The sequence below is a fragment of the Diabrotica virgifera genome, chromosome 3 (assembly GCF_917563875.1).
Source record: "Diabrotica virgifera virgifera chromosome 3, PGI_DIABVI_V3a".
NCBI classification, from domain to species: Eukaryota; Metazoa; Arthropoda; class Insecta; order Coleoptera; family Chrysomelidae; genus Diabrotica; species Diabrotica virgifera.
The window spans coordinates 259,332,405-259,356,357 of record NC_065445.1 but is presented as its reverse complement, the minus strand read 5'-3'; the positions used below and the strand labels follow the sequence as shown (position 1 = coordinate 259,356,357).

General features: G+C 32.4%; 1 protein-coding gene across 1 annotated transcript in view; it reads right to left on the bottom strand.

Annotated features, from left to right (window-relative positions):
* LOC114324772 (glutamate receptor ionotropic, NMDA 3B-like) overlaps nucleotides 1-23,953 on the bottom strand; it is a 424,994-nt gene that overhangs the window by 72,822 nt on the left and 328,219 nt on the right. The window contains 1 exon segment of the mRNA XM_050647354.1: nucleotides 10,715-11,008. Coding sequence (XP_050503311.1) covers nucleotides 10,715-11,008 — 294 coding nt within the window.

The following is a 23,953-nucleotide window of genomic DNA, read 5'->3' as shown; positions in this document are numbered from 1 at the left end:
CAACCTTTACGTGCTCACTGTATATTAATCCACCCTCATATATTTACACACAAACCTCTATAAGCTGATATAAAAGCATCTATAAGCTAGACAGCTAGTACATATATTATTCTTCAAACCTAGTATTGGCTTGAAGATAAACACAGATTAAATCGATGAACACAGAATGCAACGATATTACGTCTTTTCTGCCCTTTTTACGGTGTTGAATCGTTGATCTTGAACGAAGATATGTGCAAAACATTAAAAGCATTTGAGATGTTGCTTGATCGCAAAATAGTTAAGATCTCGTGGACTCACGAGTCGTAAAGGAGGAGGTCCTAAGAAAAATGAAGAAAAACCGAGACCACAATCAAATCTCGGAAGCTACAATAGTTCAGACACATTTTGAGAAATGAATCCAGATATGCCTTGCTAAAAGTCATACTGAACGTTTTATATATGATATATTCTTTTAATAGTATTGATATAGATAACATTGATACCGATTACCGATTCGAAAGAAGTTTCTTAAACTAAAGTGCAATGTAAACGTAGCTTTGTAACCTAATGGTTATTGACTATTGATTAAAAAAAACGAACACCGGTTTTTGGAATAACCGAAATTTTTTTGATCGTTATATAAACCGTAAGTAAAAAAGCGATATAACCGAAAACCGGTGTTTTGTAAAAAACTACCATCCCTAGCCTATATGTATGGAGCTGCATAGGATTAAGTTGAAAGTAAATTTAGGTCTGGAACCCGCGTATGAAAAAAAAGTTGATTAATAGCAAGCTGAAAATTTGTTAATAGCTTAAGGGTGTCTAGTTGGACAAACTTTAATATATGGGAACACTGGAACAGGGGAAGTTTTAATTGTGGAACAGGTTAAAAATTTGGAACGGTCAGACCACGAAAACGGCACATGTATTTTGTCCGACAGAACAGACTTAAACTCTCCGAACAGAGATTAAACTCTCATGCAAAAGTCAGACTGTTATTTATCACCAAATGGGCGTTTTAATGAGTCGAACATGTAGAATATGTCAAATGACAGGAATTATGACAGGTGATAAATAGCAGTCTGATTTTTGCATGAGAGTTTAATCTCTGTTCGGAGAGTTTAAGTCTGTTCTGTCGGACAAAATAAATGTGCCGTTTTCGTGGTCTGACCGTTCCAAATTTTTAACCTGTTCCACAATTAAAACTGCCCCTGTTACAGTGTTCCCATATATCAAAGTTTATCCGACTAGACACCCTTAAGCTATTAACAAATTTTCAGCTTGCTATTAATCAACTTTTTTTTCATACGCGGGATCCAGACCTAATTGTGGATGATATTGTGTCGGGTAATGGCAACTGCGAAATTTGTGGTGTAATCTCAGTTGAGCTATTAAATATTGTTACAATGGGAGTAATTCATGTTGTACAACCCAAATGCATAAATTCGTCGATAGCTCGTCACATGCAGGTCATTTAATTGTATATTATACAGGATGTCATCCTGTATAAAATCCTGATAGGGTACAATACTTCAGAAGGTATACAAATATATATGAGAGATCACCATTTCTTGGTGAAACGTGTTACACTGTTTCATTGGCGTACCAAGAATTAACAAGAACATCCTAGATGAAATAGTAAATAGGATAGAGATGTATATTGGTAGTTAAAATTCGAGTACCAAAGCACAACAAAGACATGAACATAAAGTTTCTTGGATATTAATTACATGTACAGAAATGACTAGAGAGCAAATTCAAGGGGAACAGCAATCTGATAAAGGTATAAAACACACACATCTGCCGACACTGTCAAGGCTATTCTTGTTCTTGTTCGTCTTCTCGAAGGACGAAATAGCCGAGTATGCCAAAAAGCTTATAAACAACGTGAATTGAATTGAAGAGCAGTAGATTAAAACTTGGAAAATCTTACACAAGGAGGCTAAGGCCCGACATGGGATGTAGTACCTACCACTAGATGGATCGATAGATATATACTGACCATCTAGGTCTAGGAATTAAATTATTTACTACAGTATGCGGCAACATAAACAGTACTAAAATGAATATTGAAATGCTTATGATTATTTATATATCTATAATACATGATATAGCCTTCCAAATATCATTCACGACGACGCACATTCCCCATAAAACAGATGTTAAAGATGTCCTCTGGCCAGCGGCGGATCTACGAAGAGGAAAAATGAGGAAATGGTCACCCTAACAAGGTTCAAAATTAAAGAAAAAAAATTGTTCAAACATAAAAATATATTAGCTAACATGAAACCGAAACTACAGAAAGAAAAATTCAACCCAATAAACACGCTAGTTAGGAAAATTAAGGAAACTTGATACCTATAAGTTATTATTTATGTCTTTTACGTAATCTGAGTTTATCTCTTTTATGTCTTTTGGTTGGTTTTTATTGAAAGTTCCCCCCTAAAGCAAATTTTCCCTCCCAAAGGAAATTTCTAGATCCGCCACTGCCTCTGGCACGAAAAAAATCTTTAATTTTAGTTTAATTTTAGAAAACGGTGACACCTTCAGCATTCCCCATGTGTACGCATCTGGTGGCGTTAGTTCTGGTGAGTGGAAGTTCCAAAAATGATCACACAGTATTCGAAGGGACTCTCTGGCAGTGTGAAATCTTATCTTGTCCTGCTGAAACCACTGTTGATTTTAAGCTTGGACCATTTTCGTGACCTTTTGCGTATGGCCGAATATAGTACTCCATTATAAAAAAATTTTCTGCAAAACTGAAAACCATCCTGAAGTATCTAAAATTAACATGATATTGACAAACGTTATAACAACGTTCAGAAACCACTCAATAGGTTTCGCCACATGACACATATAAATTTGAGGCATCCGAATTTCAGTACTGTTTATTTTCCCGCATACCGTAATTTAATAATACAGCCAGAGCAAAGACAACCAATAACTAAAGCAAATGGAATATTTTGTTGGTTTGAAAACTCTGTTTGAAGAAATAAGTTTGTATCAAGTGATAATAGTATAATGTCAAACGTTGCTCAAACTGGTGCTATTACGAACATAATACAAAGACTATTGTAAATAAAAAAATTAGAAAACAGAGAGAAAATAGAATAGAGATAAATACTAAATTAATTACATGAAGACTGAATAGAACCAACCTATGAATAGAATGAGTGAGAATGGAATAAAAAAATTAGAGAATAGAGCGTGTACAGACATTTATGCCTATATAATATAAAAAACAGATTTAAATATACAGATATACAGAGTGAGATTTATGTATGGAAACACTCAATTATCTCGAAAACGGCTTGCACGATTTTTATAGATTTTAGTAGGTAGGGGTTTTCTAATGCGTTCGATACTATAGTGCTAATTACATTGTTGTCAGATCTTCTGTTTTTCTGCAAATCTAATGAACTTTCTTATTTCAAATGGAACACTCTATACAGGGTGATCAACTTCTGTGACAAAGTCCAATATATTTGTTATTATAAAATATATGAAAAAAAGTTGTTAATAAAAGTTATAGATACCTTTAATGTACACATTTTAAAATTAGTGAGAAATATACAGGGTTCTCCATAACACGGTGCCAAACTAAAGATATGTTTTTTTAAATGGAACACCCTGTATTTTATTAAAAATCTGGTTTGTCCACATTTTTCTGATTAAAAAGATATAACACCTGTCTAGGGTTATACTGAGTGTTTCAAAGTTATGAGCACTTTTATCAAAAAATCATACTGATTTGATCGCCCTGTATGATTCTAACAGTACAATATAAACTTATTTTTTTTACTGTTGTTGACTGTCAATATTAAAGTAGTTTTGCAACAACATACAATTTTTTTTATCAGTACACAAATTTTATACACGGTAAGTCAAAATGCAAATAAAAGATTTTCTTCATATTTTTAAATGGAACACCCTGTATTTTATATTACCATCGAAAAGTTCTTTCATTATACTTGCATATCTTTTAAATATTCCCTATACCTAAAGTTATTAGTTTTCGAGATATTTTAGTTTTATTGTTGATAACTCATAGATACGTTTATTACAGTAAATTAATTACCCTTAATATTAGAAACCTCCAATGAGTTTGTTAATGGTAATTAAAATTAGACTGCATTTCATTTTTTCTACAATTTTATGGTAAATTCTATACAATAACGACAGTTTTATATTTAGTAATAAAATGATATTAATTTTCCGCGAAGAAATGGGAACTATAAATTGCTGCAATTGACACAAGAACTGCCAGATGTAAGATTTTAATTATCTGTACGTTTTTACTTTTGTTATTGATTATAACTGTTTGCCATATTGTTATAATTGTTACCTAACAATGAATTTTAGTCGTGAAGAAATGACAGACATGATACGGATTTTAGGAGAGTGTTTCAAAAACTCATTAGTTGCCACAAGAATTTATAAGGAACGGTGTCCATAGCGTCAACAACCAAATAAGAGAGCATTTGACAACTTATTAGACAGGTTTAATCGTACTTGTTCTGTTTATGAAGCAAAGGAAAAAACAAAAATCATTATTACGGATGAAAATGAATTAAATGTTTTACTGCCTGTTACAGAAAATCTTCATACAAGTATTCAAAATATTACAAGAGAGCAAGATATAAGTTATGGATCAATCCAAAACATACTCAAGAAAAACAACATGCACCCATATCATATACAATTACATCAGGAACTTGTTGGGGATGACTTCGAACGAACAGTACAATTTTGTCAATGGTCACAAAAACAAATATTTATACTGAGAGATTTTTTGAGTTTGTCCTTTTTTTTTGAGACGAGGCAACATTCCACAAAAATGGTAGTGTAAACAGATAAAATTTTCATTATTATTCCACAACCAATGCATACTGTGCTCAGACACATAGTCAAACGAGATGGTCCTTAAATGTTTGGGGTGGAATCATAGGCAATTACGTTATAGTTCCTTTTTTCTTTGAGGAATCGGTAAATGGTGAGGTTTATTTAAATTTTCTAGTGAATCATTTACCTATTCTACTTGAAAATGTACCATTAAACATCCGCCAACATATGTGGTACCTTCACGACGGAGCCCCTGCTCACCAAAACGCACTTCTCAACGGTGAACTTGATGAACTATTTCCTGGAAGATGGATAGGAAGAGATGGGCCAGTTCACTGGCCACCCAGATCACCAGAATTAAACGAAGGTGACTTCTTATTTTGGGTTTATATTAAAGACATAGTGTATAGGGCACCTCCAACAATAGTTGACGATATGAAAATAAGGATTCAAAACGCCTTTCAAAGTGTCACACAACAAAAGCTTACAAACATCAGTAGGTCTTTCGAAACTCGTCTCTAGGCTTGTGTAGACGTTATGGGAGGTTATTTTGAACACCTTTTATAACATAAGAAGTACTTTGAACATTTTTTTTTATTTAATTTAGTTTTTTTAATAAATTTTAATAAATTAAAGTATTGTTATTAATAACTAAGTAATACATGCTGTTATCAACAATAAAACTAAAATATCTCGAAAACTAATAACTTTAGGTATAGGGAATATTTAAAAGATATGTAAGTATAGTGATAGAACTTTTCGATAATAATATAAAATACAGGGTGTTCCATTTAAAATTATGAAGAAAATCTTGTATTTACATTTTGACTTACCCTGTATACAATTTGTGTAGTTATAAAAAAATTGTAGGTTGTTACAAAACTACTTTAATATTGACAGTCAAAAGCATTAAAAAAATAAGTTTATATTACACCGTTAGAAACATACAGGGCGATCAAATCAGTATGATTTTTTAATAAAAGTGCTCGTAACTTTGAAACACTCAGTATAAACCTAGACAAGTGTTATATTTATAAAATCAGAAAAATGTAGAGAAACCAGATTTTGAATAAAATACAGGGTGTTTCATTTAAAAAAACCTAACTTTGGTTTGTCACCGTGTTATGGAGGACTCTGTATATTTCTCACTAATTTTAAAATGTGTACATTAAAGGTGTCTATAACTTTTATTAACAACTTTTTTTCATATATTGTATAAAAACAGACATATTGGACTTTGTCACAGAAGTTGATCACCCTGTATATTTTTTGCGTTTTAAAATTTTAAAGTTCCTAAGAAATGCTGATTATTTTTCATGTTATATTCCCTATACCTAAATGCCATAATTCCGGAGTTATTGCCAAATGTATTTAAAAAAAAATCTTTTAAAAATTTAAACAAATTATAAAAATCCATTTTCTCGGCCCAGGTGGATATTATGTTAGGTTCTTTGGATCATTAGGAACAAAAAAGGTCTTTTGTAATTATTCTCTAAATTTAATCGTTTTCGAGTAATCAACAATTTAAAATTGAAAAAAATCCAATGATGACGATTTTGACGGTTCTTAAACTCAAGTAAAAAATATAATTTTTGAAATTATAAAGTACCTAAATTCAAGCCCAACTCTTCTTCTGATAGCTTGCCGTAAGATTTTTTGTCTCTTTTTATTCTAAAACATTGATTTTTAATTTTTGATGAAGTGCATATGAGAGGACGGGCGATCGGGCTGCATTAAAATTTAAAATTACAATGTTTTAAAATGAAACAATCTTAAATTACGTATCAGTATCTGATAAAATAAGGTTTGAGGTTGAATTTGGGCACTTCGCAGTTTCAAAAATAAAATTGTTTATTTGTGTTCTTGAACCTTGAAAATCGTCATTATTCGATTTTATTCAGTTTTTAATTGTTTATCACTCGGAAACGATTAATTTTAGAGAAAAATTATAAAATATCTCTTTTGTTCCCCATGATCCAAACAACCTAAAATAGTGTTTACTCGGGTCAAAAAAATTGATTTTTATAATTTAAGTTTTTTTTTAAATAAATGTACCAATACCTCCGAAATTATGGCATTCAGGTATAGGGAATATAACATAAAAAATTATCAGTATTTCTTAGGGACTTCAAAACACAAAAAATATACAGGGTGTTCCATTTTAAATAAGAAAGTTCATTAGATTTCCAGAAAAACGGAAAATATGACAACAATGTAATTAGCACTATAACATCGGTCGCATTAGAAAACTCATACCTACCAAAATCTATAAAAATTGTGTAAGCCGTTTCTGAGATAATTGAGTGTTTCCATACAGAAAAAATCCCTCTGTATGTGAAACATTATAACTATAGGCCTCAGTGGCCCTTGGCTTCGATAGTCGACTAGATTCTTTCACTGTTTCCGGTTTTTTGCTATTGTTCTCTCCAGTCACTTATACCCAATTTCTTTTATGTCAGTCCGGACAGCATTAAATCACTTTCTTTATAAGCTCCTGTTCTTTTTTCCCTTGTTCTCCTGCTTGCAAAATTTATAGGACGTTTCATGTGGAATTCGAGAAACATGTTCCAACCACAGGATAATTCTAGGTCTCCTACACATCTCCATTAGCTCCTGGTTTGTTCTTTTGTGTCACTTCCCGTTAGCCTCCTTTATATCACCAAAAACTTTGCTTAAGATTCTCCACTCCCAAATCACTAACTTTTTATCCTCTTTCTTATCCATTGTCTAAGTTTTACATGCGTACAACACCACTAGTCTCACTATTATTGTTCCATAAGTTCCAATATTGGCTGCCCTGGACACGTTTTTTCCTTCAACAGTGCGTTTAATGATACTACTGCTTTGCTACCTTTCAAGAACTGTTTATCTATTTCTTTTTTCTCTGCACATCTTCTATTTGTAACTGCTATTCCGAGGTATTTACATTCAGTTACCTTCTCAAATTTTTACTATCTGTCATTTGTCCTTAGAGTGGTACATTTATTTTCTTTTGAATTTTATCTCTAATTTCCGTGTACTTGGGTATTTCCTGATATCATCAGGCCACATTTTACAGCTTCTTGTTTAAATTTGGTGAATATTTTTCGAAGTTCCATTCTTAAGGGCCGGTTGTTCGAACGCTAATCAACAATGATCATTATCAAATAATTAATTACTGTCAATGTCAATTGTTAAAACATAATTAATTACAATTCTGAGACTATAATCAATTAATATAACAATAATTATTAATATAATTAATAATAAATCTCATAATTGTAATTAATTATGTTTTCAGCAACCCAAACAAAGTTGACATTGACAGTTTTGGTGACAGTAATTAAATATTTAATAATGATCATTGTTGATTAGCGTTCGAACAACCGGCCCTTAGGGCCGGTTGTTCGAAAGCTAATCAACAATGATCATTATCAAATATTTAATTACTGTCACCAACTGTCAATGTCAACTTTGTTTGGGTTGCTGAAAACATAATATGAAATTACTTAATCAATTATGTTAATAATTGTTATGTTAATTGATTAACTAATCTCATAATTTTAATCAATTATGTTTTCAGCAACCCAATAAAAGTTGACATTGACAGTTTTGGTGACAGTAATTAAATATTTGATAGTGATCATTGTTGATTAGCGTTCGAACAACCGGCCCTAAATGTATCAGAAACACCAAGTCATCTGAGAAATCTTTGCACTGTTGCCATTTGTTCAGAATCGTGCCGTATTTCTGTATATTGACTTCTCTCTCTATTTATCTTTCCTAGTACTAGGTTAAATCTTTTGATAGAGGGTATCCTTGTTTTAATCCTCTATTGTCGTTAAGCTGATTTGTAAAACTTTCTTTCTGTTAAATATAAATGTACAATATAACTATGTAAAATACGTCCACCGATAATAACCATTTCCTAATTATTACATTGAGAGTATATATTATAGACCAGGGCGCATCTGTAAAAATATCAGTACATTTGGACGTTGAGAGGTGACTCAAATTTTTTTGCAGAAATTGCTTGAAAATAACTCAAATAATAATAATAATTGAGTTATCCTCCCTCTCAAAAAGGTCCGGAACATTGTTTAAATAATCAAAATGTCAAAAAATGAAGGAAAAATTCGATATTTTTCTTCTTTTTTTGATTATAACTCTAAAAGTATTGATTTCCTAGAAAAGTTGTACTGACATAAAAGTTGCGTAATTACATTTCTTACAATATAGAATTGGTTAAAAATTTAAAAAATAGTCACCCTTGTTGCAAAATAGCAATAATTGCGAAAAAACTATACAAAAACAAGTATTCGCATTTTACGCTTTTCAACCATTTATGCTAAACTTTGGACCTACATATTTTACCCAGAAAAACTTTATGATACAGTAAAACAATACTGTAGATTTCATTAAGATCGGTTTAACAGATTTTGCAAAATAAATTTTGCAATCCAGCTTTGGCAAAAAAAAATTCGTTTTTTCAAAATGTTACAGGACTGAAAATAAAGCAGATAGCAAGTTGCAATTTTTTTTGCTTATAGAAGTGTACTGTACCTTTCATTTGCAATTTGAAAAGCTAAAATAGATTAACCACCACGGCGTCAGGAATTTTTTTAAATAAACATTAATTATTGGTGCTACGCGCAGGACAGCGGATAGTTTGCTCTGATTGGGCGTTCCAATGACCTTTGATAATGATTGATACATTTTAATTTTTATTACATTTTGATATAAATAAATAAATTTGTTTATTGCAAAATAAAAACACATAAGTTCTCTATCCTTTGAAATAACACTTTTTTAGAAAAAACTTTTTTTGTTCATATATTTTAACTTAGATAATATAAGTTTATTATTTTTAAACATATGCAATTGTTTAAACAATATTTCACAAACAATAATAAAATTAGTTTGATTTTTGTGGAATTATATTAAAATATATTAAAATATTAAAATACAACAAAATATAGTGTAAGAAAATAATATATTAGATAAAGATTCGAAAAAATTTTGGGAAAATCAACTTGTGTGAATCGAACACCGCTGTCCTGCGCGTAGCACCAAAATTAATGTTAATTTAAGAAAATTCCTGACGCCGTGGTAATTAATCGATTTTAATTTTGCAAATTGCAAATGAAAGGTACGGTACACTTCTATAAGCCAAAAAAATTTCAACTTGCTATTTGCTTTATTTTCAGTCCTGCAACATTTTGAAAAAATGAATTTTTTTGCGAAAGCTGGATTGCAAAATTTATTTTGCAAAATCTGTTGAACCGATCTTAATGAAATCTACAGTATTGTTTTACTGTATCATAAAGTTTTTCTGGGTGAAATATGTAGGTCCAAAGTGTAGCATAAATGGTTGAAAAACGTAAAATGCGAATACTTGTTTGTGTATGGTTTTTTTCGCAATTATTGCTATGTTGCAGCAAGGGTGACTATTTTTTAAATTTTTAACCAATTCTATATTGTAGGAAATGTAATTACGCAACTTTTATGTCAGTACAACTTTTCTCGAAAATGAATAGTTTTAAAGTTATAATCAAAAAACGAAGAAAAAAATCGAATTTTTCCTTCATTTTTTGACATTTTGATTATTTAAACAATGTTACGGATCATTTTGAGTGGGAGCATAAGTTAAATATTATTATTTGAGTTATTTTTAAGCAATTTCTGCAAAAAAATTTGAGTCACCTCTCAACGTCCATCTCAAAACAGATGCGCCCTGGACTATTACTGATATTGCATATCGACGAACGTTTCACTTAATGTTATTAATGTTATAATAAACAGTTTCAGTAAACCATTCACACTGTAATTTTATAATGAATTTTTCTCCTATAAAAAAGTTGAAAAGCATTTGTTCTACTTAAAAGTAAACTCCTCCTAGACTATCACTTACCTGACTGAAAAACATAATATTTCTACTCCTCCAAATGCTTCCCTTCGGCTTATCCCTCAAAAGGGGCAAAGTATACCGGAAAAACAGATGTTCGACGAGCAGGATGAGCAATCCAAGGGCGATGCCCACCCCCAGCAGGATGAAAACCCCCGTGACGGCGGCGACCCCCAGAGGACGAGGTTGAGCTATATCCGTCGCGAGCTTGAAACACGGCAGGCCTCCATACCACTTTTCCTGGAGGATGTCCATGTAGCCGTTGTTCGAGTATTTCGCTATTACGGCTGATATACTGTCCTGGAATCAGAAATAAGTAATTTAGTAAATAACTGAGATATAACAGGGGCTGGTTTAAAAGACAAGAATTACTATAAAAAAAATAAAATATTTTATGGAACAAAACAAAAACAAAAAAAAAATAATACTTATTTAAACTTTAACGGGGTAGGTAAAAACAAAGGATATTTTTTTTGTGTGAATTTGATGGCCTTAGCCGAGACAATTAGCCAGGCATTTTGTTATTTTAAAAACAAACAATTTTTTATATTTTTTTTTTAATTTTCTTTTTTTTTTTAATTTAGCCTCCTTGCCTCCCCTACTACTCACATAGTAAAGTTATTCCTGCAATATATTTCTAATATTTTAAGAAAAATACTTTTAAAAATCATGCCGTTTTATGCCATAATAATTTTTGATTCTATTCCGCGGAGAACTGAATGTAAATCATATTTTAGCATCCAAACTTTCAGTTTTGTGAAGCATAAAAAGTTTTCCCTTTACCAGAATGCATTTCGTTTCGATAAGTGCCATAACTTTAATGGTATTGTCAGGATTAGCGTTTAACCATTTTCCCGAGTATTATACTTTTGAACTTTTTCAATACGTTTGTTTTCTGTTACTACTTTTGAACCATCGGAAACTTTTATAAACCTAATCAATTTTCTTTCCTGGATATCCTGCGCTGGATTCAGTTTGAACAAACTTTTTCCTGGATATTTGTAATCCAAAAATTAAAAGAGAAATATTAATGTAAAATTTACTACGTTTCATATATCACTAAAAAACGAATAGGCGAGGATGAATATTATAGGTATCTGATCGTTTTAAATCATAGAGGGAACATGATACCGATAGAAGGGGAACAGTATTTTGTGACTGTGGTTACCTTATACCTATCTTTAGAGAGGTAATAGCCATAACGTGCAATACTCGGGTCACAAATGCATTCATTCACTTAATATTCAGTAATTCAGTCACTAAAACATTAAAAATAACACAATTCAAAAAAAACCGTTCACCAAACCTTTTTCCCCTGAACACCCTCTGAAGACACACTCCTCCGCGGGATACCAACAATACCGCCAGCAAAACACCAACGGGACCAACAACCGGGACAAGTAAACACGCCTTGAAGAGACGACAAGAACTCTCTAACAGAACTCCTAAAACACACCGACCAAAATAATACACGCGTCCAAAGAATAGTGAAGTGATTTTTAATGAAAAATACTTATCGAGGTACCTACTATCAAATCGGCCCTGTTTTTTAAACAAATGTCAAAAAATGTAGTTTTTACTTATAACATTTTTTTATTGTAGCAAAAACAATTTTTGTACTGATAAACTCTTATTAGTGCGGCAGATTCGTGCAAATATTATAAGAATTGTGCATCTAATGATAGAAGCATATAATTTGGACCACATTATAATACACATATAAAGGTTCAAAATTAGATAGGAGGCCATCTCAGATTTAACCTTTTACAAAAATGGCGGGCATTCAAAATGGCGACGATATATATGTGACTAATAGCACGATAACTTTTAAACGAAAAGTCCGACTTCAACCAAATTTGGTATATGGGTTCTTTTTTTGATATATAAAATCGAGCTCTTGAACCGGAAGAATCGGTGTACCAGAAGTTCTGTTTTTCCTGATTTTATATGTAAAAATATATTTTTTTTTCAATTCTTTCACCTTGTACATATTAATTTTTCAAAAAGGTAATACCGGCATTGAAAAGAGCCTAAAAATATTTTTTAGGAAATATTTTGAAATCTTTCGTTATTTACCATGTAATAAATGCATAACTTATCTTCACATGCACCTATATGGGGCAGATTCGTGCATATATTATAAGAATTATTGTGCATTAAATGGTAGAAGCACATAATTTGGACCACATATACTGCACATACAAAGGTTCAAATTTAGATATGATGCCATCTCAGATTTTGCCTTTTACAAAAATGGCGGGCATTCAAAATGGCGACTATACATATTTATTTATTTATTTACTGAAATATGCATCCACCAAGTATAAACCCATAAAGGTGTACATAAGAAAACTACATTGACTGAACACTTGATGACAAAATATAAAATAAAATAAAGAATAAACAAAAATGTTTCTGATATGTGACTAATAGCACGATAACTTTGGAACGAAAAGTCCGATTTCAACCAAATTTGGTAAATAGGTTCTTTTTTTGATGTATAAGATCGAGCTCTTAAATCGGAAGAATCGCTTTACCAGAACTTGTGTTTCTCCTCATTTTTTATGTAAAAATATATTGTTTTTGTTTTCAATTATTTCACCCCGTATATATTAATTTTTCAAAAAGGTAATATTGGCGTTGAAAAGAGCATAAAAATATATTTTGGGAAATATTTTGAACACTTTAGTTATATTAATTACCATTTATTAACTTCATAACGTATCTTCACATGTAGGTACCTATGTGCGACAGATTCGTGCACATAATAATATAAGAATTACTGTGCTTTTAATGGTAGAAGCGTATATTTTGGACCACATATGCTACACATACAAGTATTCAAATTTAGATGAGGCCATCTCAGATTTTGTCTTTTACAAAAATGGCGGGCATTCAAAATGAATCAACCGCCCATAGATACATGTGAAAATACGTTATGCGTTTATTAAATTGTAATTAACATAACTAAAAAGTTCAAAATATTTCTTAAAAATATTTTTACACTCTTTTCAATGGCGGTATTAGCTTTTTGAAAAATTAATATATACAGGATGAAAGAATTGAAAAAGGAACAACATATTTTTACATAAGAAAACAGTAAAAACACAACTTCTGGTAAACCGATTCTTCCGGTTCAAGACCTCGATCTTATCCATCAAAAAAAGAACCTTGTTGCCAAATTTGGCTGAAATCGGACTGTTTGTTCAAAAGTTATCGTGTTATTAGTCATAAATAGAGAGCGGATTTATATGCGATCAATTTTGATGAAATATGCGCATATATATGCAGTAAAAAAATACGAAATATGCGCAAGATATGCACAAAAATTCAAAAAATGCGCATTTCGCGAAACCACAAATTTTCTGTTCTATTCTATTCTAGCGGGTTCTTTTATAGGGGGGCGGCAATCTTATTTATTATCTTTCAAATAAAATCATTATTTTAAATATATGCAATTTATTCACATTTTTTACAAAAACTGATACTAATAGTTACCTATTTAAAATAAAACAACAATATCACTATATATCTTCCATTATAATTTACTACAATATGTTTTTCCAAATTTTTTATGAGGAAACATTTTCTTTGATATTTTTATAACTTGAAAAACTCCTTTCAACATCAATAGAAGTAATTGGGGCGTATTTAAAATTCTGCACCAAAATCAATTTCAAAATTTTCCTTAAAGATGTCGCATAAATATGTTCTCCAAAGTTTTAAAGCCGTTTAAACACGGGATCTGATCTAAAGCATGAATATTTCAATTCCCGTTAGAAAATCGTAAAACTATGGTCATGGTTAAATGTGTCGATTCTCTTAACAATAGGGGATTTAAAAGAATCACCAGAATTGTAGGTACCTGCTAAATATAATAAAAGTAAATAAAATTCGGATTTCCCGGTAAACCATCCTTTTAACTGCGTACTATAAATAAGTACTCAGGTATTTTCTAAGAAAAAATGAAAAGGCAGTGAATGAGCCGTCTCTCTTCAGGTAATAGTTCTCGAATTAATAGAACAGCCTGTGGGAAATATTTTGTGTCGAATTAAAATTTTTTTTGGACTTAAATGGTTTTAATAGGCACAACATATGCATGTTTTTTTTAAAATATGCAAAATTTAGTAAAGTTCTTAAATATGCGAAATATGCATGCAATATGCATTTAGCATAAAATCCGCTCCCTAGTCATAAATGTATAGTCGCCATTTTGAAAGCTCGCAATTTTTGTAAAAGGAAAAAAATATGAGATGGTCTCATATCTGAATTTGAACCTTTATATGTGTAGTATATGTGGTCCAAATTATATGCTTCCACCATTAAATTTACAATCATTCTTATAATATTTGCCAGAAACTGCCACACGTAGGTACATATGAAGATACGTTATGCATTTATTAAATGGTAATTAACATAACTAAAAAGTTAAAAATATTTACTAAAAAATATTTTTACGCTTTTTCAATGGCGGTATTAACTTTTTGAAAAATTAATACATACTGGGTGAAAGAATTGAAAAAAAAAAACAACATATTTTTACATAAAAACCAGGAAAAACACAACTTTCGGTCAACCTATTCTTCCGGTTCAAGACCTTGATCGTATACATCAGAAAAAGAACTTGTAACGATAAGCGTTATAATCGTTACTAAAATATTTATTCTGATAGGAACTAGGTATACAACGAACTATGCAACGAGTAGTTTAAAGTGTTGCGTTGATTTTCGGTGCGACTTGATGTGATATCTGCATAGGGATTACGAACACTCGATACGAATCGTATCCGCCATGTTTTCCCATAGCGCCTTACGGGAAAACATGGCGGATACGATTCGTGTCGAGTGTTCGTAATCCCACCCCTGGTTACTTTGGAATTGTTAAGTTTACAATCTGTCAAGGATTTTCCGCCGAACGTGGTTGACAGAAGTGAAAGACTTCACTCTTTCGAAGGATTTGGTAGAAATAACATCTCCAATCTCCAATGGCCGGTGATTCTATCTAGAATAGAATTTGTGTTAAAATTTGGTTTTATGTGAATGCTGAATATAAGTTAGAAGTTGTGTTTTTTTTTTGGTTTTGGTGAAGAATAGGAGAGGAGTTTCGTTGCTTTTTGCAGCATCACCGGGTATGTAAAAATATCTTTCTATTTTTTTTCCTTCCTAAAAAAAACCATACCATCTTTTCCTTTTCTTAAGACGAGATTTATATCATATTAAAATAAATATTACACTGCAATACGTAAATTTTCCATGCTTCACTACGTCTAATCAATGTTCTACAGATTAAAAAAATTCTGAAATTTACGTTTTTCACTCTAAATAAGTTTAAAATCCTGACATTTTCATTCTCTCATTTAGCTAATTCTGTAAAGCAATCTTTTATTACAATATTAAAATTTATTTGTTCAAATACATACTTCCTTACATGTGTTCAAAAGCCTATTTTAAGTGAAAGTCATACCAAGGTCAATGATATGGCACGTATACACATCAAAACGTCACTTTTTATTTAGTTTTTTCCTGTCAAGTTCTGTTAAGGTTTTATACCTTTTGTAAAGGCCCTCTGTCATGTGTACTAAAAAGAAACCAGCTAATCCCCGGTTTTGTTTTCTTTTAGTCATTGGAGAAGAAGATAGAGTCCAAGTAGTCATTAATTTATTCTTTTAAATGGAAAAATAATAAGTTGGGAATTTTGGGTCAATTTTGTTGGATATGGGCATGGAATTTTTGTTGAGTTTCCGGTACTAGGAAGTACATCCTCGTCGAAACAAGTACCCTCCACCCCTAAGGTTGGGAAAACCTGGAAAATACTTTACTTGGGTATCTTCCGATCATCACCCTCGAAGGAGGTTGGATGAGAAACACACCTTCACTTGTGTGGAAGCGACAGGTTTTATAAGTAGAATTTGCATGTCAATTTATTAAATAATACCTTTAAATTTCACTCTTTTTGTCAATAACTGTTAATAATAATTTATCTTCATTTTTCTTAAAAATATAATTAACCTAATAACATTCCATAATTTTGATACATTTAATCTTTCCACTGTTTCTATCATTTGTTTACAATAGTTTGAAGGTTGTAAACCATCTTGTTGTAAGAGTGTTGTGCACAATATTCGGGGGTTTAGAACCTTATTTCATAACCTATTTAATAAAATTTATTTCATCGGTTAGGCATTGTCACCTCCGATCAGATACGGGATTGTCGGCCAATCGTGTATCCTTCCTTAATCATAAGTTGTACACATTGTTGGATAGAATTAATTTCTTACATATTTTCATATTGCAAAACCTGCGTTATCGACAGGAGCGCACTAGCCTAGTACGTCCGGTAGGTTAGCTAGTTTGTATAAAATTGTATATAGGGGTTATAGGTATTTTTTTCATTAAATTTGTTGGTTGTACATACTTATATGTTTTATTATCCTACCATTTTAATAGTATTAGTTAGGTACAGCAATATAGGTCACGTGGAGAAGAATATATTCAATTATTCCCTGGCGCCCTTATACATTCTCAGTAATATCTTCTCGGTCAGTAGTTCCTTTTCATTTCTTTCCTTATTTTAATTTAGTTTCAAACACTCCAGTAATTCATTAGGTACCGTCTTATTTCGGGCGTGCAAATACGGCCTGATCCTCCCCTGAGCCCTACTGTTTAGTCTCTTAAATTTCCAGCTAGCCTAGTTTAAGGAAACTTCCATAACTAAGTAACTACCCCTTTAAAGCTATATCTATTCTGCCACATCACAATCTCATTTCATTACAAACTTATATACCAAATTTGGTTGAAATCTGACGTCTCGTTCAAAAGTTATCGCACTATTAGTCACATATGTATAGTCGCCATTTTGAATTCCCGCCATTTTTGTAAAAGACAAAATCTGAGATGGCCTCATATCTAAATTTGAACCTTTACAGTGTAGTATATGTGGTCCAAAGTATATGCTTATATCATTAAATGCACAAATGTTTCACATATCGGCCGCACTATATGTTATGAAAAGATTTCCGCCGTGAAACGAAAACAAGAGACGTGTTATATTTCAGTTTGTTTAGAGAGCGCCACAAACATCCTAAATATTTGCATTCTTATTAGAAATCATCAGAGAGTGTATATTTGGATATCTCTGACTAAACTGAAATAAACCGAGCCTACTAGTATCGAATCACGACATAATCACAAGATATGGATACCGTAGCAACATTTGCCTAAACAATTTAAAGTTTTATTTTCGAAGAAAATAAAAATTTAATGAAGCCAAGTTTTTGGTTGCGCCTTCGTGGTTTCTATTACTTACAAACCATACAAATGTTGAAATAAACAAGACTAGGGGACGTTTAAAATTTGCACCTCACTTCCCGTCTATTCAACGTGGCAAAATTCTAAAAAAATATGGTCTCTATACTCAGTTAGAAGTAGAATTAACACAAAAGATTTTTGCCGTGAAAGGAAAACAAGAGGCGTATTATATTTCAGTTTCTTCAGAGAGCGCCATAAACAACCTATGGGCCATTCCACAAACATACGCCTGTTTTGGATTACTTCGACAACGAATATTTTACTGTGCAACATAAGAAGTACGGAAGTAAATGGCGCTAATAATTATTCCAATAAACAGCAATGTAATTTGCAATTTACTTTCGTTCTTCTTATTTTGCACAGTAAAATATTCGTTGTCAAAGTAATCCAAAACAGGCGTTTGTTCGTGGAATAGGGTATAATTAGTTTTATTCTTATTAGAAATCATCAGAGAGTGTATATTTGGATATCTGTGAATCTATTTACTTAAATAAACCGGGCCTACTAGTATCTAATAACGACAAAATTTTCAGATATGGATGCCGTAGTGACATCTACCTAAAACCGTTCGAAGTTTTATTTCCGAAGAAAATAAACTTTTAATGAGACTAAGTTTCTGGTTACCTCCTCGTGGTTTCCATTACTTGCATTCCATACGAATGTTTAATTAAGGAAGACTAGAAAAAGGCAACTTTATAACGTTTTCAAATAAAACATATTGAGTTCGGCCCTGCATGGAGATAAGTAATGTTGTTCCTAACACGGGCTCCGTAAAATTGTTATTTTTAAGTGATAAAACAAAGTTATTAATTGTGAATTTGTGCCTAATTATAGTCGATAACTGTAAGTGTACAAGATTTAATTAATTTCTTTTTAAAAACGTTATGAATTTAATATATTGGGACAGTTTGTTAATTCTATTATAAACAATTTCTCGTTATCAGTGGTTTCACGTTAATTACACCTGTATTGATATAGACCATATACCTGTTTTTGCAGGTGGTCAGGGTCGGATCCTTTTTATCGACAGTGTTTATTGAAATTAATTAACACAGGAAAATAATGTTACCACAATGAAATCCAATATCCATTATCAACAAAATGTCTCACCAACATATTCTTCAACAACATCAAAAGTTTAGTTTCCTTCTAAAGAGAACGCGATCATTTTTAACACACTAGACAATACCAAACTCCAAGAATACCTTATCCCTTTGGGAAATATAATCCAACCCAAAAATATTATAATCTGCTTTCGAATGTCTAGCAATCGCATCTGTATGTACCTATCTAGCAAACAACTGATAGAAGATTTCATGACCAACAGAGAATACATTGAAATTCAAGGTGAAAGTGTTCAAGCTAGGAAATTAATAACACCAGCAGAGATGATTGTCCTTTCCAACGTATGCCCCCTCCATACCTTATGAAATGCTTATCAACGAATTACAAAATATTGTAGTTATACAGTTTTTTTTGCTAGCAGTTTCCGCTAGGGCATCCCTGCCATTTCGTTCGTTGCAATCCGTGACTGCACGCCGGGGTTTGTCCTAGTTGGGTCAGAGAGAGTAGCATATGTGCCTCCTGATAAGAGACTAATAAGTTTCGAAACCATTAAGGGTGCTTCCTACACTCTACGTGGAATGTGAGGAGCTTATTCTCTTCAGGAAAATTAGATAACGCCGTGTTGGAAATGGATCGTTTGGGTATAGACATATTAGGCATAAGCGCTACACAATGGCCAGGAAATGGCAAATGCCCCACAACTAATCATGGTATGTTTTATTATGCCGGAAGTGACACCACAACCCATCGATACGGAGTTGGAGTCATCATCTCAAAAAAATGGAAAGATGCTGTAGCAAATTTTACTCCATTCTCAGAGCGCGTGATGTTACTACAACTGAAAGATAAGAAGAACATAATAAACATCATACAAGTGTACGCTCCTACAGCAGACAAAGACGAAGAGGAAATAGAACAATTCTATAATAACTTAGAAGAGGTGATGAGAACAACAAAGAGACAACACATTAACATAGTAATGGGCGATCTGAACGCCAAGGTAGGTCAGGGTAAAGTTGGAGAAAATGTCGGTGAATACGGCTTAGGTAATAGAAATGAAAGGGGTGATCGTTTAGTTCAGTTTTGTCAAAGCGAAGATTTAATAATAACTAATACATTCTTTAAATTACCCCCAAGGAGACGTATACGTGGACGTCACTTCAACACACACAAGAAAAAGTAATCAGAAACCAAATAGATTACATAATGGTGACAAAAAGATACCGTAATGCCGTGAAATCTACTAAAACTTACCCTGGAACTGATATCGGTTCGGATCATAATCCAGTAGTATCTGTGTTAGAAGCTAGACCAAAGAAAATGAGAAAAACCATCATCCCAACGTTAGACTTAAGTCAGCTTAAAAGTGAACACCGACGACAAACAGTGCGCGAAGAAATCAACACCGACCTTAGTGTAGCAGAAAACCAAATCCGCAGAACAGACAACATAGATGAAAAACTGAAGTATATAAACACTATAATAAGAACTACGGGAAAGAAACACCTAACCAAATCTCCAAAGAAACATAAGGTGTGGATGACACCAGACATACTAGAACTAATGGATGAAAGACGCAAATTGAAGAATAATTCAGAAAAATACAAAGAGGTTGATAAGAACATAAAGCAAATAATAAAGAAGGCCAAAGAATCATGGATTAAAGAACAATGTGTAGAAATGGAAGACTATGAAAGAAAGTATGACACATTCAATATACATAAAAAAGTAAAAGAACTTACATAAACCCAAAGAAGACATCAAATAAGTTTGCTTAAGGACAAAGACGGAAATATTATTGTAGACTTAACAGAAAAAATTAATAGATGGAGTGAATACATAAGAGAATTGTTTGAGGACAACAGAAATAACATTGACAAGGTAAATGGTGAAACGGGACCTGAAATCCTAAAATGTGAAGTAGAAATGGCACTTAGAAATTCCAAAACTGGAAAGGCAAATGGACCCGATGAGGTTCCTACTGAATTACTAAAGCTCTTGAATGATGAATCAATAGGTATAATATTGCACTTATTTAACACATTATACAATACTGGTATTATACCTCAAGAGTGGCTGCTGTCTACATTCGTTACACTGCCAAAGAAATCCAATGCAAAAGAATGTTCAGAAAATCGAACAATATCTTTAATGAGCCATCTACTAAAGATATTTCTAAAAATCATCAACAACCGAGTTTATCAAAAGTTGGAGTCAGATATTAGTAATACACAGATGGGGTTCAGAAAAGGACTAGGTACTCGAGAAGCTCTCTTCGGTTTGAATGTTCTTACACAAAGATGCCTAGACGTTAATCAAGAAGTACATGCATGTTTTATCGATTTTGAAAAAGCGTTTGACAGAGTCGCCACGATAGGCTAAGAGACATTCTTGAAAGAAAAGACATAGATAATAAAGATCTGCGAATAATTCTCAACTTATATTGGAATCAGAAAGCTAACATCAAAATAGAAAACGAGATATCAAAAGCAATAGAAATACGTAGAGGAGTAAGACAGGGATGCATTTTGTCACCACTGCTATTTAATGTATATAGTGAAAGCATCTGTCAGGAAGCCCTTTTGCAAGCAAATGAAGGAATCGTAATCAATGGAGAGGTTGTAAATAATATTCGATACGCAGACGACACTGTACTAGTTGCAAGAACAGTAGAAGAATTACAACGATTACTTACAAACATAAATATTGCTTGCAACAATTATGGCATAAACATTAATATCAAAAAAACCAAGTATATAGTCTTCAGTAAAATCATGACACAACCAGCACATATTAGTATAAACGGCATTCAAATTGAAAAGGTATCAAGTTATAAATACTTGGGAACTTTAATAAACGAAACTGGAGACCAAAACAATGAAATAAAAAGACGTATCGAAATTGCCAGGGCCACCTTCATAAAGATGAGAAAATTCTTCTGCAACAGAGATATAAGCATCCCTCTACGTTTAAGAATGCTAAGTGGCTACGTATTTAACACGCTATTATACGGTGTAGAGGTCTGGACTCTCAAACAGAACAACATAAAAAATATTGAAAGTTTCGAGATGTGGTGCTACCGTCGAATGCTGAAGATAAGTTGGGTTGAAAGAATCACAAATCTTGAAGTAATACGAAGGATAGGAAGAGACCCAGAAATTTTATTAACGATAAAACGAAGAAAACTCGAGTATTTGGGTCACCTGATGAGAGGTCATAAATACGCATTACTTCAAAATATAATGCAAGGAAAATTAGAAGGAAAACGGAATCCGGGCCGTAGAAGAATGTCGTGGATGCGGAATGTCGTGGATTGAGAGAGTGGTTTGGCTGCACCACTAATGAACTTTTTAGGTCAGCTGTAAACAAAGTTAGGGTAGCCTTGATGATTTCCAATCTCCGATAGGAGTGGCACAAGAAGAAGAAGAGAAGAGCTACACTCTCTGATTGAACTGGAATAATGATGCGGCTGTAGTTTCGTGTTGCAACGAAATTGAAAATGGTTATTCATTTTTTATTTACAAAATATTGATTTAGTACCGGCTTCACCTATGACATTCCTTAAAATTACTGCCACTTTACCTGAATGTAACCATATTCTCAGCTTTAGGAGACAAATATACATCAGTCCCCACAATTTAACACTTCTGGAATCATTTCTACTTGAGTTTGATAATACCTCTTATAGGATTTCCATATCACAAGATGGTTTGGTCTGCTACAATTGCAAGAAGCCTGGCCACAAGGTATCTCGGTGTTCCGAATCAACAGTTCTAGAAGATCAACATTAAAATAATGAAAAATCTTTACCCAGCTCATATAATGCAGTTGCGCAACAAACACATACACTATCAGAAGCAATGTTAATCTTCCACATTCCCAGCAATGCAGATTCCCAACATATACATACATTTTTAGAAGAACCAATGTTAGCATCCTACGATTCAAACATAACAACCACGATATCAAACATTGCTCAAGAATCCAACTCTCATAAGCGCACCGTTGATGATATAGCTTCTTTCTGAAATCGAGTCTTCTTTATCAGAATGCAAGTTGTTCCTTAAGCCTAAAATTCGGCAAAAAATCAACAAAACTAAAACTGTTTCAACGGAAAGTAGTAGTAACTCTGTATCACTGCTACTAGAACCCGCAAAAATGTTTATTGAAAATCATTATCCATCTTTCGTTCTTGATTACAACCAACTTGATACCTTGAGTATCATTCAAGAATACAAAATAGATTACGTCAGTCTAACTGATATGTTCATAGAAGTATATCCCCACTTAAAAGATAGAAGTACAAAGCACAAATTAACGTCTACTAAGAAGAAAATGTATGGTCAGCTTGGTAAAGAAATTTCTGACTCTGATAGTGACACTTCTCAATTAAGTCAAAAATAACATTAACATGTAAGTGCTCGCGATGCTATTGGTAATGACGAATCGGAGTGTGGCAAGTGATATAAAAGCCTTTTTTAAAAATAAAATGTTAAGTGCGTGGAACCGGGAGTGGCAAAATTCTGTTTCGAAACTAAAACTGATTAAAAGTGACATTTCTGTACAGATCATATCTTAATTGATTGCCTAAATATACTATTGAAAGACGTCTATATTGCATCTCGAACAGCTTGCAAACGTTACTGGGAAAGAACTTTGATTACAGAAAACTAATAGTATGGTATAGTTAGACCCAAACCCAGACATCCAAAGTGAAAGTTATCCTCCAACACGAAATTGTTCTATATGGTCCACATAATGTTCAGAAAAAAGTCACATCATTTTGAGCGTCGGGTTTGGGGGGAGAGGGGGAAGAAATCTGCAAATTCGTAGTTTTTTTAAGTTTTTCGTAAATATTTCTAAAACTAAGCGG